Here is a 26,710-nt window from a genome sequence, read left to right on the forward strand (position 1 = left end):
TAAGCGAACTTTTTCACTCTCCTCTTTCACTTTCATCCAGAGGCTTTTTAGTTCTTCTTCACTTTCTGCCATAAGGGTGGTGTTATCAGCATATCTGAGGTTATTGATATTTCTCCCAGCAATCTTGATTCAAGCTTGTGCTTCCTCCAGCCCAGTGTTTCTCATGATGTACTCTGCATATAAATTAAATAAACATGGTGACAATGTACAGCCTTGACGTACTCCTTTTCCTATTTGGAACCACTCTGTTGTTCCATGTCCAGTTCTAACTGTTGCTTCCTGACCTGCATACAGATTTCTCAAAAGGCAGGTCAGGTAGTCTGGTATTCCCATCTCTTTCAGAATTTTCCACAGTTTATTATGATCCACACAGTCAAAGGCTTTGGCATAGTCAATAAAGCAGAAGTAGATGTTTTTCTGAAACTCTCTTGCTTTTTCGATGAGCCAGTGGGTGTTGGCAATTTGATCTCTGGTTCCTCTGCCTTTTCTAAAACCAGCTTGAACATCTGGAAGTTCACGGTTCACACATTGTTGAAGCCTGGCTTGGAGAATTTTGAGCATTACTTTGCTAGCGTGTGAGATGAGTACAATTGTGCGGTAGTTTGAGCATTCTTTGGCATTGCCTTTCTTAGGGAATGCAAAGCTAGAATCATATCATATAATGTAATCACAGGAGTGGTGACATTGCATCACTTTTTTCCTATTCTATCAGATAGAAGTCAGTCACAGGTTTTATCTGCACTCAAGGAGAAAGGACTATACAAAGGCATGGGCACCAGGAAGAAGAGATCACTGGGATTGTGTTGGGGTCTGAGCTCTCATTTCCTTATCTAAATTGGAAAAGAAAGAAAGTGAAGTCGTTCAGTCATGTCTGATTCTTTGCAACCCCATGGACTGTAGCCTACAAGGTTCCTCCATCCATTGGATTTTCCAGGCCAGAATACTGGAGTGGGTTGCCATTTCCTTCTCCATATCTAAATTGGAAGTAATAGGGAATTTCCTGGCAGTCCAGAGGTTAGGACTCTCATGCTTTCATCACTGAGGGTCTGGGTTCAATCCATGGTCAGGGAACTAAGATACCACAAACTGGGTGGTGGAGCCACAAAGGAAAAAAAAAAAAAAAAAAAGGAAGTAATGGTTCTTTTTTTTTAAATTGGAGTACAGTTGCTTTACAATGTTGTGTTAGTCTCAGCAAAGTGAATCAGCTATACATATACATATATCCCATCTTTTTGGGGTTTCCTTCGCATTTAGGTCACCAGAGTTCCCTATACTTCACAGTAGGTTCTCATTGTGTGTATTAGTTGCCATTTCATCCAACCATTTCATCCTCCATTGCCCCCTTCTCTTTTTGCCTTCAATCTTTCCCAGTATCAGGGTCTTTTCCAATTAGTGGGCTCTTCACATCAGACAGCCAAAGTATCGGAATTTCAGTTTCAGCTTCAGCATCAGTCCTTGTGATGAATATTCAGGGTTGATTTCTTTTAGGATTGACTGGTTTGATCTCCTTGCTGTCCAAGGGACTCTCAAAAGTCTTCGTGCTCGTACGACTATCCCAGTCTCCCAACTCATCTGACTGCCTCCCCTCCCCTCTTGGTGTACATACATTTGGTCTCTATGTCTGTGCTTCTATTTCTGCTTGGAAGTAATGGCTCTTTTCTTAAGGAAGATTCTGAATGTGCTTCTTACAGGAAACGTTGCAGGGAGGAAGCCAATTCTGACTCCACGTTGGAACTTTCTTTGACTTGCTTTTTGTTGCTTTTGTTTTATAATGATACAGGGTGGTTTGCCTCAGAGAATCCTGACCCTCTGCCTGACTGTTAAACTAAAGTGCCTTTGTTCAGAACCCTGCTCACCAGTGGATGGCAAGAAAGAAGAAATTAACACATCCCCTGCCTGAGGGTTGCCATTCTAGGAGATATTTGCAAGATTAATGGCCTTTTTACTTCACTTCCTCACCTCCCCTCATCTCTAATATGTAAAAGAACCTGGCATCCAGACCCCAATAAAATGGTTCTTTTGTGGCGCTAGCCTGCCATCTTGTTGGTCTATCGGCACTCCAATTAAAGTCTCTTCCTTGCCTCATGACCTCCTCTTTCGGATTCATCAGGCTATCATGCGGGGAGTGGAGAGTGAGCCTGGACTTAGTGACAGAAACTTGGGCCTCTTCCATTTCAACCATTTTATTTTAGACACAAGACATTGGAGGCTCTGAAAGAGTACATGATCTAAGCTTGGTGGATGAGTTCAGAATTGCTTACTTGCAGGAAGCACCTATTCTGCACACTGGGATGCCAATGAAGAATTTCATATTTTTCACTTCAAACTTAAGCAAAATGACAACTACATGTACCTGTTAGTGGGGCAGGGTACAAAGCAGAAACAGGCATTGCAAAGAATGCGGCAAGTAAATTGTCAAAGATGGCAACCATCATGGCAACCACCATATGCCTTTGAGTTTCTGAGTGTGTTCAAGTACAAGAGTCAGTGACTGAAAGAGAATTACTTACATTCAGGTGGAGGCCAACACATACATCATTCAATTTAGTCATCTTAATAACTCTATAAAGGCAAAAATTACTGTTCTACAGACTGAAAAACACAGGCTCAGTGAAGATAACAATTATTCTGAGTAACGGCAACCATCAAGTTCATAGCCAAACAACATAAACTGCTCACTCTTGCCCATTTCCCTATCACTTATTTATACCATTAATTTACAGTTCTGTAAAGTCTGTCATAGTCTGCACAGCCCTTGCCTTTTTCCCTTTTCACTCTTGGTACATTTTGACGCAAGGAGCTCATAACAACGGATTGTTAAATCTTCTAATCCCTTCAGATGCATGTGAGCAGCTCCTGGCTTTAGTCATGTTGCCATAAATAAGCCTAGCAGGGGCTACTTCACAAATGGTTTCTCCTCTGTACATTAGGTAACTCTCAATTTCCATGTATCAATAAGTTGAAGACGTTAAAGAACCACAAATAAGCTTTTAAAAATGTTGAATCCCAGTTCCTACTCTTGATCTCATTTATCTTCAGGAACCACTTCTCATTTAAGGCATACTCAGCTACTTAAAGGATTCAGGGAGATTTAAAGTCAGTACGAGTGCCCTCACCGTTGACTGTTTATAGACTATTGTTTCTCTTTTGATAGTTTTCTTGAGGCAACACAGCTTCCTTGGGCGATGTAGGATTTTTTTCACTACGTAGGGCATTCTCCCAACATGCATGAACTCTCCCAACATGCATGAACTCTCCCAACATGCATGAACTCTCCAAATCTTGTAAGTCCAAGGTATCCTTCCCCGGCACCCTAAACCTGCTAGTTCATTACATACAGGATTAACCAAGACCCTGGCAGAATCGGTCAAGGTCACCGGGGCAGGTGCCAGTCCCCCAGAACCTGAAAGCGCGCTTCCAGGCCCATTTCCATCTTCGCGCTCCCACCCCCACTCCCACCCCTACTCCGGGGGTTCGCTCGGGCTGACGGCGACTTGGTCCGGAGACGCCTCCGCCCTCACGGTGGCCCGGCTAGGCACTGCTCCTCTGGAAGCTTCCTGAGTGGCAGGCGGTGGGGGCGGCCCGGGGGAAACCGGGGCGGAGCCGGCGGCGGCCGAGGGGCCGGGCTACGCCTCCGGGGGCTGATCGACCGCGCCCGCTAGCGGAAGCCGCGCTTAGCCCGGCTGGAGCCGCTCGCGTAGAAGGTCCGAGGCAGCGCCGCGCCCGCTGTCGCCGGCTAGCCGGCCTCCCGCCCCAAGACCCGCTCCCCCGCGGTCCCCGCGCCATGCAGCGCCTAGCCATGGACTTGCGGATGCTCTCCCGGGAGCTCTCGCACTACCTGGAGCATCAGGTCCGGGTGGGTTTCTTCGGTTCAGGCGTGGGCTTCTCCCTGATCCTGGGCTTCAGCGTCGCTTACGCCTGCTACTACCTGAGCAGCATTGCCAAGGTGAGCCGGGGGATGGCGCGGGCGCCTTGGCGCAGGGCCGCGGGCAGCTTTGCCTGGAGTGACAAGAGCAGGCGAAGCCGGAGGTGCCGCTGGCAAGCCAAGGGCGAGTGGCCAGGGCCGTCCGGGGGGCCCCTTTCCCCGGCATCTGATGGATGCCCTCCGAGAGCGCGGGACCCTGCTGACCTCGGCGCGGGTGGCGCTACCCGGTCACCTTTCGCTAACCCGGCGGGGCTGCCCCCGAGATGCTCTCTTAACATTTTTCAGGGTGACTCCCGGGCGTCAACTCTCGCCTTTCCCTAGAGAGGTTTAATAAACCACTCTTAGGTTCGTTGTGTTTGAAGAACTTGCATCAGGCTTCCAAGAAGGATATTAATCAGACGGGTCTCGCGCGCTGGGGGACTAGTCTGCGCTTGTTACTGGTTTTCGGTCGGCAGAAACTTTGCTCTGTTCTGGGCCCTTCACTGATACTGGCTCTCCCCACAGAAGCCCCAGTTAGTGACGGGGGGTGAGAGTTTCAGCCGCTTCCTTCAGGACCACTGTCCCGTGGTGACAGAAACCTACTACCCGACCGTCTGGTGCTGGGAGAGTCGAGGACAGACGCTGCTGAGACCTTTCATCACTTCCAAGCCCCTGGTGCAGTACAGGAAGTATGTAAATTTCCATTTTTCAGTCATTTCTTCAAAGTCACAGTGTTTTGCATACTTTCAGTGTTTGGTTCATAGAACCTCTGGCTTAGAAAGTATATAGAAGAGCAAGGAGGGATGAAGGTGGAAGGTATGTGTGCCACACACGCGCAACCGCAGGAAGATATTCACGTGTCACCTTTCATCACTGTGCGGGGGGAGGTGCTCTGGTGTAAACGGTTTATTTCTAAGATGACAGAGGTGCTTGGGATTTATCTTTTCCCAATTTGCCCTGCATCTGGCTCTGAGAGCCTAGATTCTTTGATGATGTACATTGAGCTGGTGGTGGGGGTGAGATGGATGCCAGTTAATTTGGACTTTCTGTGATGGACCCCAGTAAAATGCTTATCATATTGATAAACAAATGGGTTTCAATGATAATGTCCTTAAGGTGTTAAAAGATGTGGTCCAGAATATATCAGTAAGCAGGAGATTTAAATGACGCCTATTATTAATTTTCCTGAGTCATCTATTCCTTTCTGGAATTTCTTTTGTTGCCTGGAACTTGCACTATTTATTTGGGAAAATTCTTCAAGGTTGTAGATACTGTGTGAGAAGTACTTGAAACCTTTAAGAAGCCAGTTTTGTAATAGGCACTATAAGGAGACTGCATTATAGAATGAAGACAGCAAGAGCAGTGACCATACCAGCAGTTTACTTATTCATCATTTCCCTGTTGAATTATTTGGGTGACCTCAATCAAATAGGGGTTAAATGCTGGGTATTTCAGAGTAATGAGGAAATGATTAAAATAAGTATGTGAAGTAGTTTGAAGTTCATTTTTATATACTACCTTTTACTGATCTTGCTGAAAATACTTATTGTACTAATTTCGTGACATCCATGCAATGGAAGAAAGTGATGTGTGTGTTAGCGGATGCAGAAAAAAGTTAAGATGACTAAATAATGTCAGGTATATATATGAAATTAAGAACTAACACTAAGACATGACTTGTGGGACTTCCTTGGTTGTCCAGAATTTAAGACTCTGCCCTTCCAATGCAGGGGTTGTGAGTTTGATTGATCCCTGGTCAGGGAACTAAGATCCCACATGCCATGTGGTGTGGCCAAAAAAAAAAAAGTGACTTGAAACACTAAAGGAGTATATCTTTTGTATTATTTCTTTCAGTGAACTTATTAAAACTGCAGATGGAGGACAGATCTCCCTGGACTGGTTTGATAATGATAACAGTAAGCGTTATACGGATGCCAGCACCCGGCCTACTGTCTTATTGTTGCCTGGCCTCACTGGAACAAGCAAGGAATCCTATATCCTTCATATGATCCACCTCAGTGAAGAACTAGGATACAGGTACCCATGAATGATTCCTTTTATTTTTCACTTAATTCATTTTAAGTGAGGCTTCACTGTGTCTATGTTTGTTTCTGAAATACTTGTTATTTCTTTCATGGATTAAGTAATCCCCTAAATTATTATTTTTCCCTGCTTCCTCCTTTCCCTCTTTTTTCAGGAAAATGCATAACTGAATCATTTCACAGAAAATAGCACTTCATCACTGAGTAACAGATTTTGGCCAAACGAATGAAATTAGAATCACCTAGGAATTATAGGATCTAGGCCTGAGAAGCAGTAGGTCACAGTGAAGGGATTGCTGGGAGAACAGTGATTACAAACCCCTAAGAGACCACACAGGGGCCCCCATGTCAGACTTCATATTTGAACCCTGGATCCACTAATCTTCTCTCATCAGATCGGATACCAAGTGGTACAAAATATTCAGAATCAGCTTGTAGGTCATCCTTATTTTTCCAAAGGTGATCTGTGCCATTTCTGTCCACCTGAGTTTGCAGGTGCACAAGGCCAGGGCCTAGTTAATGATGGTGCAGCATTTTTAAGTAATTATTATTCAACTCAGTCACCAGATACTATTTAATTTTTCCGAGCAACTTAGCAACTTTAAGTTTCTGGTTCAGCTCTAAAATTTTAAAGCAGAGTCATGTGAAAGGTACTGCTTTTTTGAACCTTTGTCTTTTTTCGCCAGTGGTAATTATGGTTGTGGAATGCTGTGAGTTGCGGTTAAAGTAGAGTTGTTATCTTTTCTTAAACTTAGAAGACTTGTTTGTGTAAAAAACTGATGTTGACTTTATATTAATAAAAAACATTTTCATATAAAGAAGAAATTGCAAAAAAAAGAAGAAAATACCATAATAGCTGATTCAATTTTAATAAGTTGACTCTGATTTTTTTTATATATAAAGCTGATTTTGTTCATGAGGTGACAGTCTCTTGGAAGCTTTAAGATGGTATTCCAGAATTATGGTTCCAGTTAAATTTGTACTCAGAAATAGGAGGAATTTTATTATTATCCCATGTTTAAGCACCATTTAGTTAGTTCTAATTGATTCCAGTTATCTTGCTGAAACTTAGTCATGCTGAAAAAGTAGAGATCATAAAGCCTTTTGTACATATTTAAATTGCTAATTCTATACTTTGCCTGAACTGTCTCCCAAGATTTAGAAAGTGCTTTTAAAAACAGTGACTTTTTAAAAACGGTTTACATCAAAAATATCTTTGAAGAAAAAAAAGAGGGGGAGGGGGACTTCTCTGGCACTCTAGTGGTTAAAACTTTGCCTTCCAATGCAGGGAGTGGGGTTTGATCCCTAATTGTGATGCTAAGATCCAACATGCCTCTTGGTCAAAAAACCAAAACATAAAAAGAAGTAATATTGTAACAAACTCAATAAAGACATTTTAAAAATGGGCCACATCAAAAAATAATCTTTAAAAAATGAAAACAGTGTAATTGTAGGGAGATGGGGAGTAAGAGGAATGGACTGGGAGTTTGGGGTTAATAGATAGAAACTATTGCGTTTCGAATGGATAAACAACAAGGTCCTACTGTATAGCACAGGGAACTATATCCAGTCTCCCAAGACTGAGCGACTTCACTTTCCCTTTTCACTTTCATGCATTGGAGAAGGAAATGGCAACCCACTCCAGTGTTCTTGCCTGGAGACTCCCAGGGACGGGGGAGCCTGGTGCGCTGCCGTCTATGGGGTCGCACAGAGTCAGACACCACTGAAGTGACTTAGCAACAGCAGCAAGGTAAACCATAATGGAAAGAAAATAAGAATGTATACATGTATGTATAACTATATACATAAATAAAACACAATGTAGGAAAATCTCAAAGACTGAATCTCATCAGCTGTAGAGTTGCCCATAGGTGTGGCTTTTTCCATCACTTGTGAAAGTTTACAAATTTTATTACCATGGCTATCATTACACTGTGCTTCAAAGCTGTGAAAGTGAAAAAGTGAAGTTGCTCAGTTGTGCCTGACTCCTTGCCACCCCATGGACTGTAGCCTACCAGGCTCTTCCATCCATGGAATTTTCAAGAGTACTGGAGTGGGCTGCCATTTCCTTCTCCAGGGGATCTTCCCAACCCAGGGATCAAACCCGGGTCTCCTGCACTACAGACAAACACTTTAGGAAGGTTCTAGTTTCCTTAAGGGCTAAAATCTCTTCTACTGATTCAGAAATTTTATTGAGACTGTACAATAAAGAAGGCTTTACATTGTGAGGGGAAACAAAGAGTTATGGCCAATTGCCCTTATCACAAGGAGCCTAGAGAGCAACAGGCTAGACCAGTTCACTGTTGGCTGCTTGAAGACACAGCTTATTTGGGTTTCAGGAACTCTAATGCTGATCACACTGGATTGAAGGTAGCAGAATGTATGAATAAGCAATGACCAGTAAACTTTTCAATAGCCTTTGAGCCCAACCTCATTTGTTTTTAACTGCAAGGAATCTCTGACCCTACATTGAGAGGGCTAGCTTTTGTTGTATAACAAATTATCCCCAAACATAGTAGCTAAAAACAGCAGCATTTCTACTCACAATTCTGTGCATCAACAGTTTGGGCTGAGCTCAGTTGGGTGGTTCTTCTGGCCTTGGGTGGAATGATTCATGCATTTGTGGTCAGCAGCCAGGGCAACTCTGGGCTTGGGAGTCAGCTGTAGCAATGGTTCATGTCAGCTCCGTGTGATCTTTCACCCTCCATCAGGCTCACCAGTGTTCACTGGGTGGCAGAGGGTCCCGAGAGTCCAAAAGTCAGACCTCCCTGATGGTCCAGTGGTTAAGAATCTTCATGCCAATGTAGGGGACATGGGTTTAAAGAAGATCCCACATGCTGTAGGGCAACTAAGCCTGTGCACCACAGCTACTGAGCCCTTGCTCTAGAGCCTGTGCTCTGCAACAAGAGAAGCCATAGCAATGGAAAGCCTGCAAACCACAATGAAGAGTAGCCCCCACTCGCCACAACTAGAGAAAGCCCATGCTCAGTAATGAAGACCCAGCACAGCCAAAATAAATAAATAAATAAAATTAAAAAAAATTTTTTTAAGGAATCTAAAGTGACAGCTGCAAGTCTTCTTCAGGCCCATTCCCTGGTGGTGGCTCAGACAGTGAAGAATCTGCCTGCAGTGCAGGAGACCCAGGTTCAGTCCCTGAATGAGAAAGATCCTCTGCAGAAGGGAATGGTAACCCACTGCAGTATTCTTGTCTGGAGAATTCTACGGACAGAGGAGCCTGGCGGGCGATAGTCCATGGGGTCACAAAGAGTCAGACATGACTGAGCAACCAACACTACGGTTTAAGCACTCTCACAACATTGTTTCTGCCAGATTGTATTCCAAACAAGTCATGTGGTCAACCTTAAATCAGCAGGTAAGAATTTAGACTCCACCTCCTATTAAGTATGTTTGCAATCTATTGGAGACAGTCAGGTGGTTTCAGTGCCGCTGACATTTAAAAAAAAAAGGATCCTGTGCTTTGGTACAAGTCTAGACTGAGTTCTTAGGTTGCAAAACAGATCTGAGTCACTGATGATCCCTTGCATGGGATGAAGCAGATAACAGAGCTTGGGGAAAGGTGTGTGACGTGCGGGAAGTACATGGGCTTTAAAGCCAGGTCTGGGTTCAAATGTTGGAACTACCACTTGCTGAGGGACCCTGGGCAACTAATTTTTAGCTTCCCCAATATAGCTTCTCACTTACTACAGAGCTGAAACGAATTAGGTTGTAGCAGGTGGTTTCATGCCTTGAACAAAGTAGATCTGTAGCTATGTTTGTCTTCCTTCGTGAGCTTTCTATTCCCTGAGCAGAGTAGAACAGTTTTTTTTTTTTTTTTTAATAGTTTAAAGAGCAAGTACGAGCAAACCTGCTTCTTGGGAAACATCTAGTTTCCTCAGAGGAATGCTTGTACATTATGATAATGTTTCTTATACAGTAGAGTTGCATGAGCACCCCAATATCATCAGGAGGGTGCATGTGCCTTCAAGCCTCAATTACTATCTTACAAAAAGTTCAAGTTTATAGGGAGGGTTGTGCATTCTGTCAGGTCACCAGGGAATCATTGGTGTTTCACTGGTGAGATATGATTTAGAGACAACTTAACTCCTCTCATGTGGACAACTGGGAAACCTAAAAATTTACTGTTACTCTTAAGTAGATGTCTTTTTCTGTACCCCAAAACTAACAAAGAGGCAGAACTTTGCTGTTAAAGTCCAGTAATTCAAAATTAATAATGAAAGGAAACTAAGCTGAGGGTCGTTTAAGGTAATGGTGAGCAAAGGAGGGCAAAGGTAAATGAAACTGAATGGGGAATACTTGGCCTGCCTTCACTGGCAGAGTGCACCATGTACTCGCTGAATTAACTTGCCTCTGGGAGGAGAAGAGAATTTGCTGAGTTGGACAACTCCAGTCATTCTTCCAAATTGTATCAATTAGAAAAGTCCTTCCTCTCCCAGAGAGCAAATAAGGTAAGAAGACCAGGAGGCCAAAAGTGTATTTAGAGAGAAGCCCTCACAGAAACCAGAGTACTAGAGAAAAAATTATTCCCTGTAACAAGTTATAATCATATAATTGATAAAGTAGCTGGAAATCTCATTCATTTCTCTAAGATTTCTTTAAAAAGAAATTCTATTCAATAACACAGCCTAAGAGGTATTATTTTATATACAAGGATAATATCCTGTTTTCTTAAATCTTTTTCCCATTCTCTGAATTAAGTTCCAACACTTTCCCAGTGGCTCAGTAGTAAAGAATCTGCCTGCTAATGCAGGAGACATAGGACACTCGGGTTCGATCCCTGGGTTGGGAAGAGCCCCAGGAGGAGAAAAGGGCAACCTACTCCAGTATTCTTGCCAGGAAAATCCCATGGACAGAGGAGCCTGGTGGGTTATAGTCCATGGGGTCTCAAAGAGTCAGACATGATTGAAACAAACACTATACTGTATACTACTTCAAGTAAGGTCAGAGAGAAAAATGGTAACTCTAAGAGCATCTTAATCATCTTCTATTGAGACCATTCATCTATTTTATGCCACCCCCAACTAATATTTAAAAAGAGTGACCTGTCTAGAATTGTGTAATAATAAGTTCATTGACATCTAGGTCAGTTATTAAGTATTTTGGCACAATCAAGTACAGTATCAGAACCTCTGTTCCCAAAGAGCATAAACACAGTCTAGTGGAACTGACAGAGAATATTCAGTAATAAGAAAGGAATTCATTAGAGAGGACCAGGATTGGCTTCAAGTGACAGAAAACTCAAAATGACAGTGACTTAAACAAGATACAGGTTTATTTCTCTCTCATGTGAAAATCTAAGAAGGTGGACTGAGATTCTGTAGCATCAGAAGAGCAAGTTTTGGGACTTCCCTGGTGGGCCAGTGGCTAAGACTCTTCACTCCCAAGGAGGGGGCCCAGGTTCAATCTCTGGCCAGGGAACTAGATCCCACATGCTGCACCCGAGACCTGGCTCAGTCGAATAAATAAATACTTTAAATAAATAAATAAATAAATACTTTTTGGAAAAAAGTAAGTTTCTTTTCTCATGTTGCTTCATAACTTATGGCTGCTTCAGCTCCAGCTGTCACATCTGCATTCCAACCCCCAAGAAGAAGAAAAAAGGGAGACTAGAGAAAGCACCATCTTTTATTAAGGATGCTTTGCAACAAATGTGCTTGTCAGTTTTGCTTTCCTCACATGGGTCTGCTCTTTCTTAGCTGGAAAGGATGTTTGAGAGTAAAATTTTTATTTGGAGCAGCTATGTACCCAGAGGAAACTGGGGGACTCTGTTACTGAGGAAGAAGGGGAGGGTGGATATTGAGAGATCCCTGACAGTCTCCAGCACTGACTGATCAGAGCGTTGAAAGTGCCAGGATTCTGTACTACCAGGAAGCAAGCGAGACATTTTATAGAGGGAAGAAATAGGTCAGCATGGTTGGATGCAACTGAAAGGGCCAGGAGAATGAGGGTGGATAAAGCACAATTTGAGAAGATGTAGCAGGGACAGAGGAGCCTGGTAGGCTGCCATCTATGGGGTCTCACAGAGTCAGACACGACTGAAGCGACCTAGCAGCAGCAGCAGGGCAGGAGGAAGGAAGCCCAGCTGCTGGGCAAAAAAGGCCTCAGGAGACAAGAGCAAGAGTGAGTCACACATTTGTTTGTTTGTTTGGCCAAACGGCTTACAGGAGCCTAGTTCCCTGACCAAGGGATTTAACCTGGGTCCCCTACAGTGGAAGTGTGGAGTCCTAACCCCTGCACTGCCAGGGAATTCCTGGGTCACACAGTTAAATTTTGACAGAGAAATGAGGGAAACAGCAGAAGAGGACAAAAGGATCAATTGAGGAATTAGTCAAGATTGCAGGCGTATGTTTCAAAAAATTTCCTTCTTGCCACGCTTAAAAAAATACTCACAGGGGCTTCCCTGGTATCTTAGTTGTGAAGAATCCTCCTGCCAATGCAGGAGACCCAGGTTTGATCCCTGACCCAGGAAGGTCCCACATGCTGTGGAACAGCTAAGCCGTTGCACTGCAGCTACTGAAACCAGTGTGCCCTAGAGCCTGTGTTCAGCAACAAGAGAAACCAGAGCAAGGCAAAGCCCTCACAGTGCAAACAGAGAGTAGCCCCAGCTCACTGCTTCTGTGGTGGTAAAGAATCTGACTGAAATGCAGGTGACCTGAGCTCAAAAGCCTGGATCTGGAAGGTCCCCTGGAGAAGGTAATGGCTACCCACTCCAATATTCTTGCCTGGAGAATTCCATGGACAGAGGAGACGGGCGGACCATAGTCCATGGAGCTGCAAAGAGTTGGACACAACTGAACACCTAACACACCAGCTCACTGCAACTTGAGAAAAGCCCACCCCCACAGCAATGAAGACCCAGCACAGCCAAAAAGAAAGAAATCTTTTAAAAAATCAAAAAAGAACATTAAAACAATACAGAAAGCACTGATTTTCTTCTGTGGTTTGACAGGACTGATATCTCCTGTCCTTCATGGCAGAGCCCACTATTGAGAGCAAGGATGTCAGTGTCCATCATTTATCTTTCTTAGATATTTAAAGTGGGTGATGACTTATTTTTTAAATTTTAGGATGATTAATAGATGTATGAAGTTGACAAAGAAGTAAAGGTCAAGTGTATCAAAATGCTTCAGCAAATGTCTTTTCAACATGAAAGTAATGCAGAAATACAAACAATTCCAGTGTCAACCTTTGAGCATCAATAACTCTTTTACCTATTGGAAAGAAGAAAATTCGATATATTTATGCTTCCTAGTTTAAAACTTACCATTATTGTAACTCTAAGAGCTATAAATGTTTCAGGAAGAATAAATACACATCACATGCAGAGAACTCAAAATTTCTTGATAACGCCACACAGTTGCTAATACAGATACATCAACCTAATATCTATGTTGTCTCCTTTTATCACTTTTTGTATTTTCTCTGTCTTTTTAATTTTCTCTCTTTGCTACTGTAGATTATTTTAGCCTAAGAGCTACTCCTTTATTCTCCTTTCCGTTAAAGTGGGAGGTGATTTTCAAGAGGTTAAAATTTGACTAATTGTAAATGTTCCTTCACTTTCCAGTTTGGAGTTTGGGCTTGCGCATTTTTCTATGTAGAGGAAGTAGCTCCAGTGGAGGCTAGATGGTTAGCTTTCCCTGAAGCATTAAGAGCACAGTGGAGGGCTGTCCGGAAACTTTTCCTGAGGGAGGAAGGAAGAGGAGAATGAACTATCGAAAATCAGGCACAAAAACGAAAGGATGAGCTAAGCTCTGGTTTTTCCAGTAGTCATGTACGAATGTGAGAATTGGACCATAAAGAAGGCTGAATGCCAAAGAATTGATGCTTTCGAACTGTGGTGCTGGCGAAGACTCTTGAGAGTCCCTTGGACTGCAAGGAAATCTAACCAGTCAATCCTAAAGGGAATCAACCCTGATTATTCATTGGAAGAACTGATGCTGAAGCTGAAGCTCCGGTACTTTGGCCACCTGCTGCAGAGAGCCAACTCATTGGAAAATACCCTGATACTGGGAAGGATTTCAGGCAGGAGAAGAGAGTGACAGAGGATGAGATGATTGGATGGCATCACCAACTCAGTGAACCTGAGTTTGCACAAATTCATGGTTTTGAGCTTTTGAGTTTTGAGCAAATTCAAGGAGATGGTGAAGGACAGGGAAGCCTGGCATGCTGCAGTCCATGGGGTCGTAAGAGTTGGACACAGCTTAGTGACTGAACAACAGTCTAAAAGCAGTATCTTAGATAAGACATCATTTTAAATTAACATCAGAATGTTTTTTATCTGAAAGTATGTTTATGATTTGTTGTTAAAATAATTTCATTTTTGAAGTTTTGAGAATGAGTCAGTTAACTTGATTATTCATGAGACTGGCTAGGCGAGATAATGCTAAATGTTAGAAAGCACTGAATGAGGTACTTAGCTTATTTAATGGCATTTCTGGGAAGGGATATGGTGGATGCCAACAAGTGATCCTGTTCTCTAGGGAACTCGCTGTTAGATGTTCCACTATAAAATGATACCTTAATTAACAAACTTTCAGGGACAAAGCTCTTTTTATCAGAGCTGACATGCACTCAAAGGGTACTCTGTGTTCAGAGCATCCATCTTTTTGGAAAAAGAGACTTTAATGTTACTAGCTTAGATAGCATGGGGCAGCATAGTGAGCTGTTTAACTGGATCACCAAGTCAAATCTGCCTGCATTCAGATTCCAGCCTTGTCACATACTACCTGTGTTTCCATGGACGAATTATTTAGTTACTCTGTGCCTCAATTTTCTCACCTGTAAAGACACCTATACTTCATAGGGTTATAAGGATTGCATGTAATGTATATGAAGAACCTTGGCCCATGATGAACATTTGTTAAAGCACTAAGCTAGGAAAGTTAAAGAAGTGAATCAGGCCATGGTCTGGTTTAGAAAAGACCCTTGGACTTCCCTGGTGATCAAGTGGTTAAGACTCTGAGCTTCCAATGCAAAGGGCATTGGGGTGGGTTCCATCACTGGTCAGGGAATTAAGATCCCACATGCCTCACATTCTTTTAGTCTGGCCAAGGAGCATCATTCTTTTAGTCTGTTCAGATGGAAATGAGGTACTTACTGCCTTGGCCCTGTTATCAGCTGAGAAACCATCCTAGGAGGGCCCAGAGATAGCAGGGCCAGGCAGTGGGCAGAACAGGGAGAAGGAAGGTGAGACCTGGCTAAGGTGGAGCAGCCATTGGAATCTACGTTGTAGAACACATACATGTCTGACTCAGTTTGGGGAGATAAAGTTGCCAGCAGTGAGCTGTGACGTAGAGTAATTCCTGTTAGTTCATTATTATTATTTATTTTATTTTTTATTAAAATATTATTATTATTATTGATGTAGAACTCTTTTGCTCTTAAATAGGATTTTCTGTAGGTTAGTTCAACTGGGTCTTAAGTTAACAGAAATACCAAAGAGACCCAGCTAGAATTCTAATTAGTAAGATAAAATATGAGAATGTCAGAAAACAACTGAGTAAATGTTAGGGAAAATGGGAGCACTAATGGGGAAAAAAGATTCCAATAAGACATTTTCAGAGATTGTTGAAAGAGAACTCTTGACACTGATGGTATAATAAGGTTTTCAGCTTCCTCACATCAAAGATAACTGACGTTTTCCCCTTGTGGCACTGGTTTTGAAATATTTAGCCTAATACATTGCATTTAGTTAAATGTTAACTTGTTGGTCTCTTTTTGTTTTAAATTCACGAGGGCACTTAGAGCTTGTGATCAGCAAGAAATAATTAGAATTGCTATTTTTGTTTACCATAATTAAATTTAGCTTTGTTGAGTGCCTGCCACATACTAGGTGCTCACTCATTCATTCATTTCAGTCGCTCAGTCATGTCCGACTCTTTGCGACCTCATGAATCACAGCACACCAAGCCTGCCTGTCCATCACCAACTCCCGGAGTTCACTCAAACTCATGTCCATCAAGTCAGTGATGCCATCCAGCCATCTCATCCTCGGTTGTCCCCTTCTCCTGCCCCCAATCCCTCCCAGCATCAGTGTTTTCCAATGAGTCAACTCTTCGTATGAAGTGGCCAAAGTACTGGAGTTTCAGCTTTAGCATCATTCCTTCCAAAGAACACCCAAGGCTGATCTCCTTTAGGATGGACTGGTTGGATCTCCTTGCAGTCCAAGGGACTCTCAAGACTCTTCTCCAACATCACAGTTCAAAAGCATCAATTCTTTGGCGCTCAGCTTTCTTCACAGTCCAACTCTCACATCCATGCATGACTACTGGAAAAACCATAACCTTGAGTAGATGGACCCTTGTTGGCAAAGTAATGTCTCTGCTTTTTAATAGGTGCTATACACAAGTTATTTTATTTAATATGAACTCAACTCCAAGATATATATTACTAACCCCATTTTACCAACCAAAAACAGAACTATGGTATTAGTAATTGAACCAGAATTAAACAGTGTGACAGGGTTAAGTTTCCACTGTGCAGCCTTGCTGCAGAAAGATACATGACTTCTGTTCAGTTCAGTTCAGTCACTCAGTGTGTCTGATTCTTTGCGACCCCATGGACTGCAGCTTGCCAGGCTTCCCAGTCCATCAGCAACTGACTTCTGTCAGGCTCTTTGAAATCTTGGTCATTTTTGAAAACTCTCCTTTACTACATTTTCACATCCTTGGATATCTCAGGCTCCCAACTTGGGAACAATTAGCTCCTCAAGTCCCATGACTTTTGCTTATAGACTAGATAATGTAGACCTGTAATATCACAGGACTCAATTTTATCAGGAAACTAAAGACACGACAGGCAAATAAGTCATGTTTCCTACTCAGAGAATAGATTTTATAGGGAAAGAGTTGAAACAAGAGAATGAGAGAATGAGGCTCATGATTTATGAATTAACTTTCACTCTTCTCCATTACCATGTGATAATCAGGAGCTGGGCATTAATGTGGTCATTAATATATTCTTGTTAATTATGTGTTTGATTTCTGATGCTTCATATTCTAGACGAAAGTATATGAATTATATTTATCTGTCGTGATGTCTTTCTGATCTTAGTGATGTTGGAAATATTCAGGTATTATCATTTTTTAATGAGAATGTATTACGCTATTGGATGTAGTGTTATACAAATGTAAATTGGGTTAAGATAGTTGATTAGGTTATACAAATGTGAATAAGGCTAAGATAGTTGTTAATGTTATTCATATACTTTATATATCTTTACTAATTTTTTTGTCTTGCTGATGTGAGGATGTTAAAATCAACTATGATTATGGATTTTCTATTTCTCCATTTAATTCCATCAATTTTTATGTCATGTATTTGGAACCTCTGTTATCAGTCACGTGTACATTTATGATCGTTAATCTTCCTGTGAATGAACTCTTACATCATTATGATATGTCTTTCTTTGTCTCTGATTATAACATCCATCTGATATTACTGTATCCACTCTGTCCTACTTAGGCTTATCATTTATGTGAATATCTTTTTTTATACTTTAACTTTCAAAGTATCTGTGTTTATTTTCAAGTGCATTGCTTGTAGATAGCATATAGGTGGGTCTTGAAGGTTTTTATCCAGTCTGACAACATCTACCTTTTAATTAAAGCTTTTAAGTCCAATCACATTTAATGTCTTTATTGATATGCTAGATATCGAGTTTACTGTTTTACTGTTTAATATTTTACTGTTTTGTGATTTTTGATTCCCTCCTTCCCCTGTCACCTTTCTCTCTCTTTTTGAGTCTATGAATTGTGTCTTTTAAAATCAAATTTGTAAAAACTTTGGCCATTATTTCTTTAAATTTTCTGTCCTATTCTTTCCTCTCCTTCTGGCTCCAAAATTACAGGCATGTTTTATCTTTTGATAATGTCCCCCAAATCAATGAAATTTTATTCATTTTTTTCCAATCTTTTTTTTTTCCCTCTCTCATCTTGAGATTGGAAGTGCAATTTGCAAATCCAGTGAGTATTTTTTATTTCAGTATTGTATTTTTTTAACCTAGGCTTTCCATTTTTGATAGGTTTTATTGTTCTTCTGATATTTCCTTTAAAAGAAAATTCATTACAAGCTAATTTTCATCTATGTCCTTGAGGATAGTTATAAAAACAGCTTGAAATCCACACCTATTGATTCTAACACCTTGGGCTGTCTCGGCTTCAGTTACATTGATTATCTTATCTCTTGAGTTGGGCCACATTTTTCCGTTTCTTCACAGTATAGTAATTGTGGATTTTGTTCCCATTGTACAGACTCTGGATTCTGTTAAGTATTTCTAAAGAGTTTCTATACATTTTCTAATGACTGATTTTTGTTCTTCAGGCAGATAATTTGGGTAAATTCAAACTTCAAACTCTGCCCCATCTGCAGCAGATAGCAGCTGAGGTCTCTGTCCAGGTTTTCATCCTTACCTGGACTGCTTGGGGCCCATGTCACAGAAAACTCAGTCAGAGCTGTGCACCCCGTGTTTTTATTGAGAATTTAGGCCTCTGCCTCTGTATCTCTCTCTTTTCTGAGGTTTCCTCCCTCATTTTCTCTTATAGTTGCAGCAGATTCTGTTTCCTGATTTTCAAGCCCATGAGACTGAACATTTTTATTTGACCTTTATCTATTACTGGATAATACCAGCTGGTGCCTCTCCTCAGGCAAAAAGCTGTGAACGAGACTTACCCAATGCCATTTTTTTTTCTTCCAAGTGTCAAGTCCCATTTAGTTTCTGCCTGCTTTGGGTGTTCTCCATTGCGTTTATAATTTAGCAAGCATTTAGTTATTATTCTATGGAAGGGCTGGCCTTGCAGGATCTACCATGACATTTCTGGAAGCAGAACTTCCTTGTCATTTTTCCTTAGCCTGGCAACCTGCACCCTAAGCCTATTTTGATCCTAACTTATTTTTTTTAAATTTTCTTTAGTTTCTATCATTAGCCTAGTATCATGTTTCAACTAACATGATCTATTTTCTCATCCCTTAGAAACTTTTATACATTCTTACATAGCGGCTCAGATGGTTAAGAATCTGCCTGTGATGCGGGAGACTTGGTCTTCCCGATCCCTAGGTCGGGAAGATCCCCTAGAGAAGGGAATGGTAACCCACTCCAGTATTCTTGCCTGGAGAATACCATGGACAGAGGAGCCTGGAGGGCTACAGTCCTTGGGGTCACAAAGAGTTTGACACGACTGAACAGCTAATACTTTCACTTTTTCTTCCTGAGGCCAGAAACCTTATATTTTTATTTTGTTTTTCTCCTACAAGCACTAACTGAATCTTTAATTCAGTAACTAGTCTGTTGAATAAATTTTTGAATGAATGAGTCATTCTATATTAATATTCATATAAAATGCCTAGAAGATGATCTAGCACATAGTAAACACTGATAAATATTATCTGTTGTTATTATCTGAAATCAAAATAGTGATCCCTTAATATTCTTCTCACTCCAGCCTTTGCTGATTATTCTTTTCATTCATAGACTCAAAGACTCGTGGAATCTTAGAACTGAAAAATAAAGTTGTATGATAAAAATTCCTTTGTTCTTGTGGATCACTGGGCTTGAGCAGATTCAAGGCTATCTGACCCATTTCTTTGTAACAGTGGTTCTCAACCAAGTGGTTCTCAATAGCCCTTCTACAAAGAAGTACTTGATCCAAAATGCCCATAGTGCCCAACGTTGAGAAATCCTGCCTTGTGGGTAGCTCTCTGCCTCTTACTTAACCTTCTTTAAGAGCTTTCCTAGTTAATGTGGTCTGTTGTCATAGAAAATCCTCAATTCCAGATTTTATTTATTTAGTGTCTCCTCTTTATTTGTATTTTACCTGTTTTAAGAAGAAAATTTAAATAGTTAAAATGCATAGGAAAAATAAGTTTTACAGAAAAATTTCCCTCATATACATACCCTTTAAAATTACTTGGAGGGAACTTCTCTGGTGATCCAGTGGCTAAGACTCCATACTCCCATTGCAGGGGGCTCGCGTTTGAACCCTGGTCAGGGAACTTGATCCCAGATGCCACATCTAAGAGTTTGAATGGATCTTGCATGTTGCAACTAAGACCTGGTGAAGTCAAATAAATAAAACTTAAAAAAAAAAAATAAATAGTTTGGGAGAAATTGTGAAAATAATTTGGATAGAGCAGTTATAAAGTTAACAGGGGCCTATCAAATGTCTTAGGAAGAGTAGTTGTATTTCAACCAGTTCTTTTCGTTTTGCTAAAGTGTCCCCTGACGATGATGAAGGCAGAAAAGGGGTTAAATGAGAGCAGCTAACTGATTGTCACCAATTGGATGGGAGAAGGGAGCCATGTGGAAGCCTTCAGGCTTCCTGCCTCCAAAGCTGCTCTGTCTTATCCTCCTGTATCTCTCTGCCTCATTCCCAAGGCTAGAGGTAGACACTGTGGTGAACGCATAGCTTAATCCATAGAAGTACATACAGATGATTGAACAGGGTCAAGAACAAAGGCCTGTGGAGGGGTCAGTACACTTTCTCCTCTAGCGAGAGGTATTGGAGCTATGAGCCACTGTTCAGAGTGGCCTAAAAGAAAGTGCAGACATCTCTGTCTGCAGTTTGGAAGAAAATCCCAGGTGCGTAGGCTGCTCTTTCCTGAGTGTGCAGACCATCGCTTTCTTTCTCCTCACTAGCTCTGTCCCCTTCTCTCAGGGGATATCTTACCCCGGAAGCCATTTTTTATCCTGAAGTGGTGTTTGCATGCTGAAAGTGGTTCTTTTCTCAATGACAGAAAGCTTCAAGGTCATAATTAAATTTAGCTCCAATTCCTGTGTTATTTAGGTGCTTATGCAATAAATACAGGTGGCTGTCTTGCCATTCTTTTTTAGCAAAGATTAACTGACCGTGTAGCACTTTAACTTTCCTGCATGTTTTTGTAGTATATTAAAAATCTTTCTCTGATTAATCAGTAAAATTTAATATTTCTAGCCTTGTCTCAAATCAGAGTTCTGAGATTTTAAATAATTTGTCTTCTTTAAGTTCAGTTCAGTCGCTCAGTCATGTCTGACTCTTTGAGACCCCATGGACTGCAGCACGCCAGGCTTCCCTTCCATCACCAACTCCTGGAGTTGACTCAAACTCATGTCCATTGAGTCAGTGATGCCATCCAACCTTCTCATCCTCTGTCGTGCCCTTCTCCTCCCACCTTTGATCTTTCCCAGGATCAGAGTATTTTCAAATGAGTCAGTTCTTCGCATCATATGGCCAAAGAATTGGAGTTGCAGCTTCAGCATCAGCCCTTCCAATGAATATTCAGGACTAATTTCCTTTAGAATGGACTAGTTGGATCTCCTTGCTGTCCAAGGGACTCTCAAGAGTCTTCTCCAACACCACAGTTCAAAAGCATCAGTTCTTCAGCGCTCAGCCTTCTTCACAGTCCAACTCTCACATCCATACATGACTACTGGAAAAAACCATCGCCTTGACTAGACGGACCTTAGTCGGCAAAGTAATGTCTCTGCTTTTCAATATGCTGTCTAGGTTGATCATAACTTTTCTTCCAAGGAGTAAGCATCTTTTAATTTCATGGCTGCAGTCACCATCTACAGTGATTTTGGAGCCCCCCAAAATAAAGTCTGACACTGTTTCCATTATTTCCCCATCTACTTGCCATGAAGTGATGGGACCAGATGCCATGATCTTCGTTTTCTGAATGTTGAGTTTTAAGCCAACTTTTTCACTCTCCTCTTTCACTTTCATCAAGAGGCAAATCTGAGGTTATTGATATTTCTCCCAGCAATCTTGATTCCAGCTTGTGCTTCATCCAGTCTGGCATTTCTCATGATGTACTCTGCATATAAGTTAAATAAGCAGGGTGACAATATACAGCCTTGACATACTCCTTTTCCGATTTGGAACCAGTGTTGCTTCCTGACCTGCATACAGATTTCTCAAGAGGCAGGTCAGGTGGTCTGATATTCCCATCTCTTTCAGAATTTTCCACAGTTTGTTGTGATCCACACAGTCAAAGGCTTTGGTAGAGTCGATAAAGCAGAAATAGATGTTTTTCTGAAACTGTCTTGCTTTTTTGATGATCCAGTGGATGTTGGCAATTTGATTTCTGGTTCCTCTGCCTTTTCTAAAACCAGCTTGAACATCTAGAAGTTCACGGTTCACACGTTGTTGAAGCCTGGCTTGGAGAATTTTGAGCATTACTTTGCTAGCGTGTGAGATGAGTGCAGTTGTGTGATAGTTTGAGCATTCTTCGGGATTGCCTTTCTTAGGAATTGGAATGAAAACTGACCTTTTCTAGTCCTTTGGCCACTGCTGAGTTTTCTAAATTTGCTGGCATATTGAATGCAGCACTTTCACAGCATCGTCTTTTAGGATTTGAAATACCTCAACTGAAATTCCATCACCTCCACTAGCTTTGTTTGTAGTGATGCTTCCTAAGGCCCACTTAACTTCATATTCCAGGATGTCTGGCTCTAGGTGAGTGATCACACCATCGTGATTATCTGGGTCATGAACATCTTTTTTATGTAGTTCTTCTGTGTATTCTTGCCACCTCTTTTAATAACTTCTGCTTGTGTTAGGTCCATACCATTTCTGTCCTTTATTGTACCTATCTTTGCATGAAATGTTCCCTTGGTATCTCTAATTTTCTTAAAGAGATCTCTGCTGCTGCCAAGTCGCTTCAGTCATGTCCGACTCTATGCAACCCCATAGACGGCAGCCCATGACGCTCCCCCATCCCTGGGATTCTCCAGGCAAGAACACTGGAGTGGGTTGCCATTTCCTTCTTCAATGCATGAAAGTGAAAAGTGAAAGTGAGGTTGCTCAGTCGTGTCCGACTCTTAGCGACCCCATGGACTGCGGCCAACCAGGCTCCTCCGTCCATGGGATTTTCCAGGCAAGAGTGCTGGAGTGGGGTGCCATTGCCTTCTTCAAGGAGGTCACTAGAAGCTGTTATAACCCATCTTTCTCAGTCATCATAGCCAGGGAGCTATTGGTTATAATAAGTAGCTTGGTAGGTCCATACCATTTCTGTCCTTTATTGAGCCCATCTTTGCATGAAATGTTCCCTTGGTATCTCTAATTTTCTTGAAGAGATCTCTAGTCTTTCCCATTCTGTTGTTTTCCACTATTTCTTTGCAATGTTCACTGAGGAAAGCTTTCTTATCTCTACTTCCTATTCTTTGGAAGTCTGCATTCAAATGGGTATATCTTTCCATTTCTCCTCTGCCTTTTGCTTCTCTTCTTTTCATAGCTGTTTGTAAGGCCTCCTCAGACAACCATGTTGCCTTTCTGCATTTCTTTTTCTTGGGGATGGTCTTAATCACTGCTTCCTGTACAGTGTCACGAACCTACGTCCATAGTTCTTCAGGTACTCTATCAGATAGAATCCCCTGAATCTATTTGTCAGTTCCTCTGTATAATCATAAGGGATTTGATTTAGGTCATATCTGAATAGTCTAGTGGTTTTCCCTACTGTCTTCAATTTAGGTCTGAATTTGGCAATAAGGAGTTCATGATCTGAGCCACAGTCAGCTTTTGGTCTTGCTTTTGCTGACTGTATAGAGCTTCTCTATCTTTGACTGCAAAGAATATAATCAATCTGATTTCGATATTGACCATCTGGTGATGTCCGTATGGGGAGTCTTCTCTTGTGTTGTTGGAGGAGGGTATTTGCTATGACCAGTGGGTTTTCTTGGCAAAACTCTGTTAGTAGGGGCCTTTTAGTAGGGGCTCTTCTTTCAGTAGGGCATAATAAAGCTGTCTATATGACCTTTCAGATGCGAGAAAGAATTCCTTTGCAAAAACATCCTGAAGTAAAATCTAACCCCCTACCCGGTCCATCCAAGTCATGAATATTTATTAGTGAATATTCAATTCACTGGTTATAGAACCCATACGGTGATCAAGAGTACCTTGAAAGAAGGCAATTAGAGTATATACACAATTATTCTGAATATTCTTAATTATAGGCTTTTTGTATTTGTTTCTTCTGTGTTAAATACATCATGAAAACAAAGATAGTAAATGCTTTAAATAGACAAAAGGGATGTAGGGTTAAATTAGAACCTTAAATAATCTTGATTGATTAGTTAAGTAGATAGACAAAAAGAAAATGAATTTTAATTGACATGAATATAGATTCACTAAGCCAAAGAGAACCTATGCAGATACAAGTCAGGATTTTGTGTGAGGATGGCAAAAATACATATCTGGGGTTATGGTTGATGGAAAGTTTTGTCAGTGCAGAATGACTGTGTAAAGGTAGCGTGGTGTTGCAACTACCACTGCTGCTAATTAGCTAATGGTCTTTGTATAGTTACTGTCAGCCAGTGCTACTCTGAAGCCCTTCACTTATGACCACTGACCCAGGACAGGCAAACAGGATTGTAGGACACAGAGCTATTCTTTCCTCCCCTAGGTCAGCCAAACACCAAGCAGTAGCATAGAGGGGTCCCAGCCTTCCAGCTCAGGCGCCATGTCCGTCGCAGTTCTACCTGCCATGATGTTTTCACTGCAGGTAAAATTCCAATCTCTCTATTTGCTGAGCTTTGAGGGGACAAGAGCTATTTCTCAGGATAGGAATAGATGCTCATTCCCTAGTGGATCAGATGGTAAAGAATCTGCCTTCAGTGCAGGAGATGTGGGTTCAATCCCTGGGTCAGGAAGATCCCCTGGAGGAGGAACTGGCAACCCACTCCAGTATTCTTGCCTGGAGAATCCCATGGACAGAGAAGCCTGGCGGGCTACAGTCCATATGGTCACAAAGGGTCAGACACGACTGAGTGACTAACACTTTCATGCTACAAATAGCATAGTTAGAAGACATTTTTTAATTTGAAGCAAAAACATTTAAGTTTGACTTGTATTCAGAATTGTTTTAATAATACTTATTAGAGGCCTACACATCTACATAGGAAGAAGTTGTAAAGATTCTGCTTTTGGTAGGAAAATTTAATACCACTTTGATATATAGTTTTCTGGTTTGAATCCATATGTTGACTTTAGAGAACTAGAAATGTATTTTAGTGCATTTAATGACATTATCAAGCGTCCTTGTTTCTTTGGAATAGATTTCTAAGAACCTTTTAGTGCTCTAATACAGGCCCAAGAAGAGGATGTTAATATTATATTGTTAAGATCATGCATAAAAATAACAAAAATTATCTTCTTGGTTTTTAGATATGTGGTTTTTAACAACAGAGGAGTAGCTGGGGAGAATCTCTTGGTAAGTAAATTTAAAATGACAGCAGCTTAATTTTTAAAGAAATCCAGTTTTATAACAAAAGATACTCTTTTTGATTTAAGATAACTTATTATATCAATAATACAAGTTCATTGTGGAAAAATACGGGTAAGGGGAGAAAAAGGAAACTTGTAAAACCCATAATTATACAACCAGGGGAATCCTCTTAGCCTGTGTCCATCCAGATCTTATATTTAAATTTTTAAATGTTATATATTTCTGTTTTTTAAAATAAGGGTTTATTTTGTAACTTAACTTTTTATACTTACTGTAGGTTAGCATCAACAAATATTTATCAACATCATTTTTAATGAAAAACACATTTTCTTTAAAAATTGACTAGTGCCAAAAAAATTAACCAATAGAGTAATACTTGATTTACATAAGAAATTTACTATTATTGTAAAACAGACTGACTGCATGTTATATGCTTATTTGCCTGCCAAAGTTTACATAGAAGAGATATTATTTTAAATCAGTTTTTTTCCCCCTTTTCTAACCCCTAAGCTTTTGCTAGGGTAGAATTTCTTGCATCTCTTGGAAGATCATCACTATCTGGTGTTTTACCTGTGAGTTGGAATGAGAAATATTACACTCACTGAAATTTTCTTGAAGCTTTTCAACTGTTAGTCCCTCACCACTTCAACAGGTCAAAGGCAATTCTATCAGAATAGAGAGAACCATTTTTTTTGAGTCATTGATAGAGAATGATATTAAGACTATAAATAATTGTCATGCTTTAAATAAACATTTATGATGATGTCACTGTGTTGGTACATTATGAGAATTTGTGAGGAGAAAAGAGCTCTTGCACTTTGCTTGATAAATCCTGGGGGGGATCAAGATCAACCTGATTGCAAAAGCTAAAGTTATAAAGTGTTTAGAGTCTTACTCCAGTTCCCTGTGAAGGTGAAGATTCCGCTTTCCTTATTTGGTCCAGCCCTGTAGGAATCTCATAGGTAAGTTTGTAGGTACTCTAAAAGGGAAGATTTGAATGCGTCACTGGCTCTGGACCAAGCAAGTCATTTCTGAACAGCTGTGTGTCCTTCCAGATGCTTAGAGGACACAAAGCTGGGAAAGGCATGGTCTTAGGCTCTCAAGAAAATAACGCGCTGAAAAGTAAAGGACATTTGGTCCCATAAAATGAGAACAAAGGATCTGTTTGTTCAGCAAAGCTGTGTTGTATGCCTATTAAATCAGGTACCTGTACAAGGCCATAGTGAGGAGTGCACACATTATTACACACAGCCCTAGCCCTTTTTTAGGAAACTTGAGTTGCAACAGAGGGTACATAAGTTGCAAGAGATATATAAAAATACACATAGTACAGTGCTAATTGTGACCAGAAAAAAAGGTATATTAAGGCTACAGAGATTAGAGGGAAGGAGTAACTAACTCCTGGGGGAGGTGGGAGAACATAACATTGGAGGTGGGTTTGAGCTGGATCTTAAAGGTTATGGTATTGAACCAGCAGAGAGGAGAGAGAAGTTTTCTCAGCCTAAAGAACGAGATGGTAAAGAGCGTGGACAGCAAGTCCTTATTCGTG

General features: G+C 41.1%; 1 protein-coding gene across 2 annotated transcripts in view; it reads left to right on the forward strand.

Moving 5' to 3' along the window:
• Positions 1 to 3,767: 3,767 nt before the first annotated feature.
• ABHD3 (abhydrolase domain containing 3, phospholipase) overlaps positions 3,768 to 26,710 on the forward strand; it is a 57,341-nt gene continuing 34,398 nt past the window's right edge. The window contains exons 1-4 of one of the 2 annotated variants that reach the window (XM_068993832.1): positions 3,768 to 3,946; positions 4,430 to 4,593; positions 5,759 to 5,941; positions 25,101 to 25,146. In XM_068993832.1, the coding sequence (XP_068849933.1) occupies positions 3,785 to 3,946; positions 4,430 to 4,593; positions 5,759 to 5,941; positions 25,101 to 25,146 (555 nt within the window). In that variant the 5' untranslated portion in view covers positions 3,768 to 3,784. The remainder of the gene's footprint in view (positions 3,947 to 4,429; positions 4,594 to 5,758; positions 5,942 to 25,100; positions 25,147 to 26,710) is intronic. The other variant, XM_068993833.1, reaches the window with a different exon arrangement.

This window comes from Capricornis sumatraensis, chromosome 21 (genome assembly GCF_032405125.1).
Source record: "Capricornis sumatraensis isolate serow.1 chromosome 21, serow.2, whole genome shotgun sequence".
Taxonomy (NCBI): domain Eukaryota; kingdom Metazoa; phylum Chordata; class Mammalia; order Artiodactyla; family Bovidae; genus Capricornis; species Capricornis sumatraensis.